This window comes from Lepisosteus oculatus, chromosome 23 (genome assembly GCF_040954835.1).
Source record: "Lepisosteus oculatus isolate fLepOcu1 chromosome 23, fLepOcu1.hap2, whole genome shotgun sequence".
Lineage (NCBI taxonomy): Eukaryota > Metazoa > Chordata > Actinopteri > Semionotiformes > Lepisosteidae > Lepisosteus > Lepisosteus oculatus.
The window spans coordinates 828,263-841,925 of record NC_090718.1 but is presented as its reverse complement, the minus strand read 5'-3'; the positions used below and the strand labels follow the sequence as shown (position 1 = coordinate 841,925).

Here is a 13,663-nt window from a genome sequence, read left to right as displayed (position 1 = left end):
AATATGGCTCAATAGATCTGCTTAGAAATCGATTTGACAAAAAAAACACGCGAACGAATGTGAACAAAAGGTTTGTTTTTCCTGTCTTCACCTCTCTCTTCCCTCTCTCTCTCCTCTCTCTCCCATCTCTCTCCTCTCTCTCTCCCCCCTCTCCCCTCTCTCTCTCCTCTCTCTCTCCCATCTCTCTCCTATCTCTCTCCTCTCTCTCCTCTCTCCCCCCATCTCTCTCCTCTCTCTCTCCCCTCTCTCTCTCCTCTCTCCTCTCTCCTCTCTCTCTCTCCCATCTCTCTCCTCTCTCTCTCCCCCCTCTCCCCTCTTTCTCTCCTCTCTCCCCCCTCTCTCTCCTCTCTCTCTCCCATCTCTCTCCTCTCTCTCCCCCCTCTCTCTCCTGTCTCTCTCCCCCCTCTCTCTCCTCTCTCTCTCCTCTCTCTCTCCCCCCTCTCTCTCCCCCCTCTCTCTCCTCTCTCTCTCCTCTCTCTCCCCTCTCCCCCTCTCTCTCCTGTCTCTCTCTCCCCTCTCTCCCCTCTCTCTCCTCTCTCTGTCCCCCCTCTCTCCTGTCTCTCCCCTCTCTCTCCTGTCTCCCCCCTCTCTCTCCTCTCTCTCTCCTCTCTCCTCTCTCTCTCCTCTCTCCCCCCTCTCTCCCCTCTCTCTCTCCCATCTCTCTCCTGTCTCTCTCCTCTCTCTCCTCTCTCTCTCCCCTCTCCCCCCTCTCTCCCATCTCTCCCCTCTCTCTCTCCTCTCTCTCTCCTCTCTCTCAGTTGTATGGCAGGTTCAGTAGAAGTATATGGCAGACTGGTCAGGTTTAGACACCCGGAGAATCGCCTCTCCTGCCCCCCCTGGCGATCTCCCCCCCCCCTCACACTGTCACCTCATTCTTGCTCCCAGTGCGCAGGCCCTGCGCCCCGCCCCCCCCGCCCCCGCCCCCGCCCCCGGGGATGAAGTGCAGCTGCTCGATGGTGTTCTGCCTCTTGGCGGCGAAGGCCATGCGCCGGGCGCTGTGGCCCCCCAGGGTGCCGGTGGCCGGGCCCTCGCCCCAGGCCATGGCCCCGTGCCCGCCCGGCGCGCCGCCGCCCGCCCCCGCGCCCTGCTCCCGGCCCGAGCTGGGGTGCGAGTTCATCTTGATCATGTGGTGGCGGTCGAGCGAGGGCGTTGCGCACACGTTCTGCTGGGACTGCGCCTTCTGCGGGTGGCCGAGGCGGGGCAGGGTGGGCGTGGTGCCCGCGCCGGGGCCCGCCAGGCCCCCCAGCCGGTCCGGCGACATGAGCAGGCGCTCCTGGGAGCGGCGCAGGGTCTGCGTGGCCCCGCCGGGCCCCCCGGGGCCCCCGCTGGCCTTGCCCATGGCCCGGCAGGCCTGGTGCTGCTGGTTCTTGGACAGGCGGGCCAGCGTGCCGCCCTCGCCCGCCAGCAGCTGCTCCTGCGACATGACGCGGCGCGGCGGCTCCGCGGGGGGCAGCGGGTAGGGGTTGGGGGTCGGCGGCGGCCCTGGGGGTGCAGGCGCGGCCGCGAGGCGTGCAGGGGCAGGGTGCCCCGCGCCCCCAGGGTGTAGTCGCCCCCCCAGTGCAGGTGGTGCTGGGAGGAGTGGAAGGAGGGCGGGGCGTTGTTGGGGCGCCGCTTGGAGGTGTAGTACCCCGAATAATCATCCAGGTCCTTCTCTGTGTGGGGGGCAGAGAGAGAGGGACACTCACTGACCACACACTCACTGACCACACAGACTGACCACACACACACTCACTGACCACACTGACTGACCACACACCACACTCACTGACCACACACACTGACCACAGACACTCACTGACCACACAGACTGACCACACACACACTCACTGACCACACACTCACTGACCACACAGACACTCACTGACCACACACTCACTGACCACACTGACTGACCACACACACACTCACTGACCACACACTCACTGACCACACTCACTGACCACACAGACACTCACTGACCACACACTCACTGACCACACTGACTGACCACACACACACTCACTGACCACACACACTGACCACAGACACTCACTGACCACACACTCACTGACCACACAGACTGACCACACACACACTCACTAACCACACACTCACTGACCACATAGACTGACCACACAGACACTCACTGACCACACACTCACTGACCACACTGACTGACCACACACACACTCACTGACCACACACTCACTGACCACACAGACTGACCACACAGACACTCACTGACCACACACTCAGTGACCACACACACACTCACTGACCACACACACTGACCACACTGACTGACCACACACACACTCACTGACCACACTGACTAACCACACACACACTCACTGACCACACACACTGACCACACTGACTGACCACACAGACACTCACTGACCACACTGACTGACCACACACACTCACTGACCACACTGAATGACCACACACACACTCACTGACCACAGTGACTAACCACACACACTAACTGACCACACACTCACTGACCACACTGAGTGACCACACTGAGTGACCACACACACACTCACTGACCACACAGACACTCACTGACCACACAGACTGACCACACACACACTCACTGACCACACACACTGACCACAGACACACACTGACCACAGTCTGACACACACTCACTGACCACACTGACTGGCCACACACACACTAACTGACCACACTGACTGACCACACAGACACTCACTGACCACACACACTGACCACAGACACACACTGACCACAGTCTGACACACACTCACTGACCACACACACTGACCACAGACACACACTGACCACAGTCTGACACACACTCACCGACCACACACACACTGACCACACTTACTGACCACACACACTCTCACTGACCACACACACTGACCACAGACACACACTGACCACAGTCTGACACACACTCACTGACCACACACACTGACCACGGACACACACTCACTGACCCCACACACACTGACCCCACAGACACACTGACCCCAAAGACACTGACCACACACACACTGACCCCGCAGACAGACACTGACCACACAGACACACTGACCACACAGACACACTGACCACACACTCACTGACCCCACAGACAGACACTGACCACACAGACACACTGACCACACAGACACTGACCACAGTCTGACACTGACCACAGGCGCAGGGACTCACCCAGCCTCTTCAGGGAGCAGTAGCGATTGATCTCGGGCTTGACCGCGCTCTCGTAGGAGGGGGGCAGCTGGGCCAGGTTGTGGAAGGAGTGGGAGAACGAGGGGTGCGGGGAGGAGGTGTTGTTGTGTTTGCTGGACAGCAGAGTCCCTGAGGAGGCCAGCTGGGCGTTATTCATCCTCGGCACACGCTCTGCACAGCAGCACAGGGTTAATACACTGACCGCACAGGGTTAATACACTGACCACACTACAGCTCACACACTGACCACACAGGGTTAATACACTGACCACACTACAGCTCACACACTGACCGCACAGGGTTAATACACTGACCACACTACAGCTCACACACTGACCACACAGGGTTAATACACTGACCACACTACAGCTCACACACTGACCACACTACAGCTCACACACTGACCGCACAGGGTTAATACACTGACCGCACTACAGCTCAGACACTGACCGTACAGGGTTAATACACTGACCACACTACAGCTCACACACTGACCACACAGGGTTAATACACTGACCACACTACAGCTCACACACTGACCGCACTACAGCTCACACACTGACCGCACAGGGTTAATACACTGACCACACTACAGCTCACACACTGACCACACAGGGTTAATACACTGACCGCACTACAGCTCACACACTGACCACACTACAGCTCACACACTGACCGCACAGGGTTAATACACTGACCACACTACAGCTCACACACTGACCGCACAGGGTTAATATACTGACCACACTACAGCTCACACACTGACCGCACAGGGTTAATATACTGACCACACTACAGCTCACACACTGACCGCACAGGGTTAATACACTGACCACACTACAGCTCACACACTGACCACACTACAGCTCACACACTGACCACACAGGGTTAATACACTGACCGCACTACAGCTCACACACTGACCGCACAGGGTTAATATACTGACCACACTACAGCTCACACACTGACCGCACAGGGTTAATACACTGACCACACTACAGCTCACACACTGACCACACTACAGCTCACACACTGACCACACAGGGTTAATACACTGACCGCACTACAGCTCACACACTGACCACACTACAGCTCACACACTGACCACACAGGGTTAATACACTGACCACACTACAGCTCACACACTGACCGCACAGGGTTAATACACTGACCGCACTACAGCTCACACACTGACCGCACAGGGTTAATACACTGACCACACAGGGTTAATACACTGACCACACTACAGCTCACACACTGACCACACTACAGCTCACACACTGACCACACAGGGTTAATACACTGACCACACTACAGCTCACACACTGACCGCACTACAGCTCACACACTGACCACACTACAGCTCACACACTGACCGCACAGGGTTAATACACTGACCACACTACAGCTCACACACTGACCACACAGGGTTAATACACTGACCACACTACAGCTCACACACTGACCACACAGGGTTAATACACTGACCGCACTACAGCTCAGACACTGACCGCACAGGGTTAATACACTGACCACACTACAGCTCACACACTGACCGCACAGGGTTAATACACTGATCACACTACAGCTCACACACTGACCACACAGGGTTAATACACTGATCACACTACAGCTCACACACTGACCACACTACAGCTCACACGCTGATCGCACAGGGTTAATACACTGACCACACTACAGCTCACACACTGACCACACTACAGCTCACACACTGACCACACAGGGTTAATACACTGACCACACTACAGCTCACACACTGACCGCACAGGGTTAATACACTGACCACACTACAGCTCAGACACTGACCGCACAGGGTTAATACACTGACCACACTACAGCTCACACACTGACCACACAGGGTTAATACACTGACCACACTACAGCTCACACACTGACCACACAGGGTTAATACACTGACCGCACTACAGCTCACACACTGACCGCACAGGGTTAATACACTGACCACACTACAGCTCACACACTGACCGCACAGGGTTAATACACTGACCACACTACAGCTCAGACACTGACCGTACAGGGTTAATACACTGACCACACTACAGCTCAGACACTGACCACACAGGGTTAATACACTGACCGCACTACAGCTCACACACTGACCGCACAGGGTTAATACACTGACCACACTACAGCTCACACACTGACCGCACTACAGCTCACACACTGACCGCACAGGGTTAATACACTGACCGCACTACAGCTCAGACACTGACCACACTACAGCTCACACACTGACCGCACAGGGTTAATACACTGACCACACTACAGCTCACACACTGACCACACTACAGCTCACACGCTGACCGCACAGGGTTAATACACTGACCGCACTACAGCTCACACACTGACCACACTACAGCTCACACATAATGCATAATGTTTATGAAATGAATGTTAAAAAACAATAAAGAAGTAAAACTAATTTCTTGCAACATACTGCAGACACACAGCGGCACACAGATACAGGCAGTCTGTGCTGTCTTACCGATTGTAGCTGTGTGCTTGGGGCTGGAACCAGACAGGTGGATAAAATTGTGGTGCAGATTCCCAACTGGAGAAATAAAACACAACCATCAGGCTCCCAGCAGGCACTGCACTGCTTGGTTCAGATTGTGTGATTTTACTGTCTGTGTCTAACTGTGCTGCCCGTATCCAAAACTACTGGCTTGATCTGACTAGAGTGTTTGTGTACAACTGTACTGCCTGCACTATCTGTGTGCAACTATAGTGCCTGTGTCCAGCTGTACTGCCTGTATCTAACTGTAGAGCCTGTGTCCGACTGTACTGCCTGTATCTAACTGTAGAGCCTGTGTCCAGCTGTACTGCCTGTATCTAACTGTAGAGCCTGTGTCCGACTGTACTGCCTGTATCTAACTGTAGAGCCTGTGTCCAGCTGTACTGCCTGTATCTAACTGTAGAGCCTGTGTCCAGCTGTACTGTCTGTATCTAACTGTAGAGCCTGTGTCCGGCTGTACTGTCTGTATCTAACTGTAGAGCCTGTGTCCGACTGTACTGCCTGTATCTAACTGTAGAGCCTGTGTCCAACTGTACTGCCTGTATCTAACTGTAGAGCCTGTGTCCGGCTGTACTGTCTGTATCTAACTGTAGTGTCTGTGTCCGACTGTACTGCCTGTATCTAACTGTAGAGCCTGTGTCCGGCTGTACTGTCTGTATCTAACTGTAGAGCCTGCGTCCGTCTGTACTGCCTGTATCTAACTGTAGAGCCTGCGTCCGGCTGTACTGTCTGTATCTAACTGTAGAGCCTGCGTCCGGCTGTACTGCCTGTATCTAACTGTAGAGCCTGCGTCCGGCTGTACTGTCTGTATCTAACTGTAGAGTCTGCGTCCGGCTGTACTGCCTGTATCTAACTGTAGAGTCTGCGTCCGTCTGTACTGCCTGTATCTAACTGTAGAGTCTGCGTCCGTCTGTACTGCCTGTATCTAACTGTAGAGTCTGCGTCCGTCTGTACTGCCTGTATCTAACTGTAGAGCCTGCGTCCAACTGTACTGCCTGTATCTAACTGTAGAGCCTGTGTCCGGCTGTACTGCCTGTATCTAACTGTAGAGCCTGTGTGCGGCTGTACTGTCTGTATCTAACTGTAGAGCCTGTGTCCGTCTGTACTGCCTGTATCTAACTGTAGAGCCTGTGTCCGGCTGTACTGTCTGTATCTAACTGTAGAGTCTGTGTCCGGCTGTACTGTCTATATCTAACTGTAGAGCCTGTGTCCAACTGTACTGCCTGTATCTAACTGTAGAGCCTGTGTCCGGCTGTACTGCCTGTATCTAACTGTAGAGCCTGCGTCCGGCTGTACTGTCTGTATCTAACTGTAGAGTCTGCGTCCGGCTGTACTGCCTGTATCTAACTGTAGAGTCTGCGTCCGTCTGTACTGCCTGTATCTAACTGTAGAGTCTGCGTCCGTCTGTACTGCCTGTATCTAACTGTAGAGTCTGCGTCCGTCTGTACTGCCTGTATCTAACTGTAGAGCCTGTGTCCGGCTGTACTGTCTGTATCTAACTGTAGAGTCTGCGTCCGGCTGTACTGCCTGTATCTAACTGTAGAGTCTGCGTCCGTCTGTACTGCCTGTATCTAACTGTAGAGCCTGTGTCCAACTGTACTGCCTGTATCTAACTGTAGAGCCTGTGTCCGGCTGTACTGTCTGTATCTAACTGTAGAGCCTGTGTCCGGCTGTACTGCCTGTATCTAACTGTAGAGTCTGCGTCCGTCTGTACTGCCTGTATCTAACTGTAGAGCCTGTGTCCGGCTGTACTGTCTGTATCTAACTGTAGAGTCTGCGTCCGTCTGTACTGCCTGTATCTAACTGTAGAGCCTGTGTCCAACTGTACTGTATGTATCTAACTGTAGAGCCTGTGTCCGGCTGTACTGTCTGTATCTAACTGTAGAGCCTGTGTCCGGCTGTTACTGTCTGTATCTAACTGTAGAGCCTGTGTCCGGCTGTACTGCCTGTATCTAACTGTAGAGCCTGTGTCCGGCTGTACTGCCTGTATCTAACTGTAGAGCCTGTGTCCAACTGTACTGTCTGTATCTAACTGTAGAGCCTGTGTCCGGCTGTACTGTCTGTATCTAACTGTAGAGCCTGTGTCCGGCTGTACTGTCTGTATCTAACTGTAGAGCCTGTGTCCGTCTGTACTGCCTGTATCTAACTGTAGAGCCTGTGTCCGGCTGTACTGCCTGTATCTAACTGTAGAGCCTGTGTCCAACTGTACTGTCTGTATCTAACTGTAGAGCCTGTGTCCAGCTGTACTGTCTGTATCTAACTGTAGAGCCTGTGTCCAACTGTACTGTCTGTATCTAACTGTAGAGTCTGCGTCCGTCTGTACTGCCTGTATCTAACTGTAGAGCCTGCGTCCGGCTGTACTGTCTGTATCTAACTGTAGATTCTGCGTCCGTCTGTACTGCCTGTATCTAACTGTAGAGTCTGCGTCCGTCTGTACTTTCTGTATCTAACTGTAGAGCCTGTGTCCGGCTGTACTGTCTGTATCTAACTGTAGAGCCTGTGTCCAACTGTACTGTCTGTATCTTACTGTAGAGTCTGCGTCCGTCTGTACTTTCTGTATCTAACTGTAGAGCCTGTGTCCGGCTGTACTGTCTGTATCTAACTGTAGAGCCTGTGTCCGGCTGTACTGTCTGTATCTAACTGTAGAGCCTGTGTCCAACTGTACTGCCTGTATCTAACTGTAGAGCCTGTGTCCGGCTGTAGCACGTACTGCGGTTGTCTTTGCTCTGCATGACGGGGGCGTAGAGGTTCTTGGGGGGGCGGCTGGTCCCGGAGTCGGTGTTGGAGGAGCCCAGAACCGTACTGTTGTTCCGTTCACCCTGCTGGACTGGGCTGGACTGGTGACGCAGAATATCCACCAGCGCCCTGACGACAGGAGACAGACGACCCAGGGTCACCCACACAGAGACACGCTGTACCCACACTTCTGTAGTTCTGTCCCAGGAATCGCACGAGGTGTCAACACATAGACACTGTCAGTCTCACTGGGGGAGGACGGACAGTCGGACACTCAGACACTGGGGGAGGTCACACAGCTGGACACTGGGGGGAGGACACACAGCCGGACAGTCGGACACTGAAAGAGGACAACCAGACAGTCAGACACTGGGGGAGGACGGACAGTTGGACACTGGGGGAGGTCACACAGTTGGACACTGGGGGAGGTCACACAGCCGGACACTGGGTGAGGACGGACAGTTGGACACTGGGAGAGGTCACACAGCTGGACACTGGGGGAGGTCACACAGCTGGACACTGGGGGAGGACGGACAGTTGGACACTGGGAGAGGTCACACAGCTGGACACTGGGGGAGGTCACACAGTTGGACACTGGGGGAGGTCACACAGTTGGACAGTCAGACACTGGGAGAGGACAACCAGACAATCAGACACTGGGGGAGGTCACACAGCCGGACGCGCGGCCCGCCGCCCCACCTGGGCACGTGGATGTCGCGGTGCCGGGGCCGGCGCGAGGCCTTGTGGAAGGCCACCTTGATGCCCACGGCCACGGCCAGCGTGAAGGAGATGACGCCGCCGATGACGTAGACCGTGCTGTTGGCCTGCTGGCGCAGCGGGTCGAAGTCGGGGTCGGGCCGCTGGCCGGGCGGCGGCGTGGTGGACTGCGGCGTCTTGGCCCACTCGGGGGAGTCGTAGTTGGTGCAGGACTGCTGGTTGAGCCGGCGGCTGAGCTGCTGGCAGCAGAAACGGTAGTGGCAGGTGCCGCAGCAGTACACGAAGCTGCCCTGGGAGCAGTTGAAGGTGCCGTCGAACTGGCCCATCACGTCGTAGTAGCCGCGGCACACGTCCGGCTCGGTGCGGTCCTGTGGCGGCGCCACCTGGGCCGCCCCCAGCGGCGGCCTCAGCGCGTCCGCCGTCAGGTTCTCGGCCAGACGCACCTGCGCCTGCGGCCGGGGCGGCGTCTCCGGGGCGGGGCGCCGGTCGCGGGGCGGCGGCGGCGGCGGCGGGGCGGCGGCGGGCCCGCGGCGGGGGGGGCCGGGCCGCTCCGTGGCTGTCGCCGGCCTGGCCGGGGCGGGCAGCAGCAGGAGGAAGAGGAGGCAGGCCGGGGGGCAGTGCATTGTGGGACGGGTCGGTCGGCTTTATGGCAGTTTAACTGGATCTGGCAGCGGCTGCAGGCAGCAGCTCTGGGTTTTTCCAGGCGCTGAGGTTTCTGGTCAAAACGGAAAAAAAAACAACAAACGCAAAGGCAGCAGCAAACGAGACCTTTTCTGCGTGTCAAAGTTTCAGGCTCGGCTGGAGCTCAGGAGTCCAGAAGTTCCCCTGGCTGTTTGGCAAACCCTGCCGGGAAATCCGAACGCTCGTGTCTCTTCTTCCTTATCTGTGTCCGGGCATCTCCGTTTCTCCAGCCCTCGACCGTCAGAGATAACAGCAATGGCGCGACACCCACTTCCTGTCTCTGGCTGCGGAACTGGCTGCAGATGCGGGACCCGAACACCAGGGGGCAGCGTGTCCGCTAGTCGCTGGGCGGGAGGCCTCTGCTCGGGGCCGAAGACAGACAGCCCTCCGGAACCGTGATCGAGCCGCTGATGGCACTGTGATATTCAAGTTTCTTCTTTATAAGGAGGAGAAAAAGAGGTGTACGGGGGACAGCTCGACCGCCCTCCTCGTCCTCCTCCTCACCTGAGCTCTCTCCACAGGGCAGGGCTCCCTGTGGAAAGTCCTGTAAACGTTGCGGCTCTCCGAAGCCCCGGGCTCCAGGAGGGGCAGGGGTGGCGTGTTGGGTGGAGAAGCCCGCTGTAAACTTCAGGAGTCGGTGTAAACTTTAACAGAGCGTCAGAGGCACCTGAGTGTGTAACGAGGGGCGTGCACGTGTGTGAGTGCACTAAGGGGCGTGCACATGAGTGTATTCAGGGGCGTGCACGTGAGTGTATTCAGGGGCGTGCACGTGTGTGAGTGCACTAAGGGGCGTGCTCGTGAGTCCACTAAGGGGTGTGCACGTGTGTGAGTGCACTAAGGGGCGTGCTCGTGAGTCCACTAAGGGGTGTGCACGTGTGTGAGTGCACTGAGGGGCGTGCTCGTGAGTCCACTAAGGGGTGTGCTCATGAGTGTATTGTAAGGTGTGAATGTGAGTGCACTAAGGGGCGTGCTCGTGAGTGCACTGAGGGGCGTGCACGTGCGTGAGTGTGTGTGTGGGGAACCCGTCTAAATAAAGAAAAATGAATGTTGTTGTAAAACTGGTCCCCCCTTGTGGCCCCACGCGAAGCTCCGTCCCTCAGGACCTGGTGCTGTAAACGTGTCTGTGAACTGCGCGTGCCGACCGGCGGGGGTGCCGAGAGAGAGAACTGGACACAGGCGCCCTCAGCTCGGAGAAACAGGGGAGCCCCTGCTGTTAAACCCCAGCACGTGGGCCCGAGCGCCCTCCGATACCCGTGAGCGTCGCGGCAGGGCCCATTGGTGGGCGAGGAGCGGCGATGCCGAGAGACCCGTCTCCTCTCCTGTCTCGGGGCGGGACTATCCCGGATTGCTCCCGATTCCCGCAGTCCGCGCTCAAGGGCTCGCGGGACCCCGAGGGGGCAGGGCAGTCCTCTCTCTGGACTCCTCGCCGCTCGGCGCTCTGGAAACGACAAGGAGGACAGCGGGACCCATCCCGAAGGAGAGGATCCCAGGAATCCGCAGCGACAGACCGGCTACAATATGATCCCGGTCATCCAGCCTCTGGGCTGCTCCCGGTATCCCAGATCTCACCGCTGTATCGGTGAAGACAGCCGCAGACTGCTCCTCTGACGGGCTGGGCTATCAATGAATCGGTAAAGAACCAGTCTTCAGCGGGCCGCTGGACTGACCATCTCCCTGCCCAGTGACACCAACCCGGAACGTCCCACGCCGATGAAGGAGACGTCAAGGGGTTTGCAAGAATTTGCAGTGCGCTACTTCCGAACTCAGCGGCAGCGTAACTCCCGTAACAGCGTGTCCCAGAGAGAAGGAATAACGACGCTTTGGGCCGAGAAACAGCGCCCCCTCGCGTGGCTCAGGCTCGGCAGGGGAACTGCAGCTGGCGGCGCAGATGCTGTCTGATTGGCTGATGGAGAGACCGGTGATGGGAGCGGATTGGCTGACCGAGGAGGCGCAGGGGACTCTGGGTGTGGCTCCTATCTCCGGGAGTAGCTGGGTCAGTATTCTTATTCTTTATTTGCCGGTATTGGACATGTATCCTGGTGTTCGGATCTGAGTCTTGTCCTTTCTCCTAATCAACTCCCTTATTTGGTTTTAGGGAGACATCCGAGGCGGTCCTACTCCCCCTATTCCCCGGCCTCTTTCGCAATCGAGGGCTGAAGGAAGAAGACCAATCCACAACTACCGCCTGCCCAGAACACAGATCTATCTCCTCGGCTCAATCTCACTGCAGCCAGGCGGAAATTCCTCCCGGTACCTCCAGGCGGCACAGCCTCGGAGACCAAGATGTCCTCCCCTCCGGGAAAAAACAGAGGATTCTAGGAATTCTGCAGAAAGGAGAGACAAGAAGACTGAATGTCAAAGAGAGTTTCAGGAATACAGAAGCTGGACAAAATACTGCACCACACACAGACCAGGGAGTGTGTCTACCAACAAAACACTGGGCACACAATGTTAGACACTGTACACACACTGTGAACACACACACACAGAGTCAAGACTCTTACTGGACACAGTGTACACACACACACCTGGAGTCCAGACTCTTACTGAACACACTGTATACACACACACACCTGGAGTCCAGACTCTTACTGGACACACTGTATATACACACACACACACACACACACCTGGAGTCCAGACTCTTACTGGACACAGTGTACACACACACACCTGGAGTCCAGACTCTTACTGGACACACTGTATACACACACACACACCTGGAGTCCAGACTCTTACTGGACACACTGTACACACACACACACCTGGAGTCCAGACTCTTACTGGACACACTGTACACACACACACACCTGGAGTCCAGACTCTTACTGGACACACTGTATACACACACACACCTGGAGTCCAGACTCTTACTGGACACACTGTATACACACACATACACAGACACACACACACACACACACACACACCTGGAGTCCAGATTCTTACTGGACACAGTGTACACACACACACCTGGAGTCCAGACTCTTATTGGACACACTGTATACACACACACACACACCTGGAGTCCAGACTCTTATTGGACACACTGTATACACACACACACCTGGAGTCCAGACTCTTACTGGACACACTGTATACACACACACACACCTGGAGTCCAGACTCTTACTGGACACACTGTATACACACACACACACCTGGAGTCCAGATTCTTACTGGACACACTGTATACATACACACACCTGGAGTCCAGACTCATACTGGACACAGTGTACACACACACACGCACCTGGAGTCCAGACTCTTACTGGACACACTGTATACACACACACACCTGGAGTCCAGACTCTTACTGGACACACTGTATACACACACACACCTGGAGTCCAGACTCTTACTGGACACACTGTATACACACACACACACACCTGGAGTCCAGACTCTTACTGGACACACTGTATACACACACACACCTGGAGTCCAGACTCTTACTGGACACACTGTATACACACACACACCTGGAGTCCAGACTCTTACTGGACACACTGTATACACACACACACACCTGGAGTCCAGACTCTTACTGGACACACTGTATACACACACACACCTGGAGTCCAGACTCTTACTGGACACACTGTATACACACACACACCTGGAGTCCAGACTCTTACTGGACACACTGTATACACAGACACACACATCTGGAGTCCAGACTCTTCTATCTAACTGCATCTCTGACATAAAAATTTGGATGACTCAAAACTTCCTTCATCTTAACTGTGACAAGACTGAAGTCATGCTTATTGGTACCCCCCATCAACT

At 55.6% G+C, this 13,663-nt stretch overlaps 2 protein-coding genes across 3 annotated transcripts in view; one reads left to right on the top strand and one right to left on the bottom strand.

The window, feature by feature from the left end:
- Positions 1 to 13,663, top strand: part of LOC138224561 (uncharacterized) — a 277,799-nt gene that overhangs the window by 199,454 nt on the left and 64,682 nt on the right. The gene's annotated exons all lie outside the window — the stretch shown is intronic.
- LOC138224825 (protein shisa-7) lies at positions 712 to 11,598 on the bottom strand. Its single transcript, XM_069182918.1, is given in 6 exon segments — positions 712 to 1,482; positions 1,485 to 1,652; positions 3,166 to 3,354; positions 5,711 to 5,776; positions 8,451 to 8,605; positions 9,176 to 11,598. Coding segments are annotated over 6 exon segments (1,845 nt in total). The 5' UTR covers positions 9,817 to 11,598; the 3' UTR covers positions 712 to 856.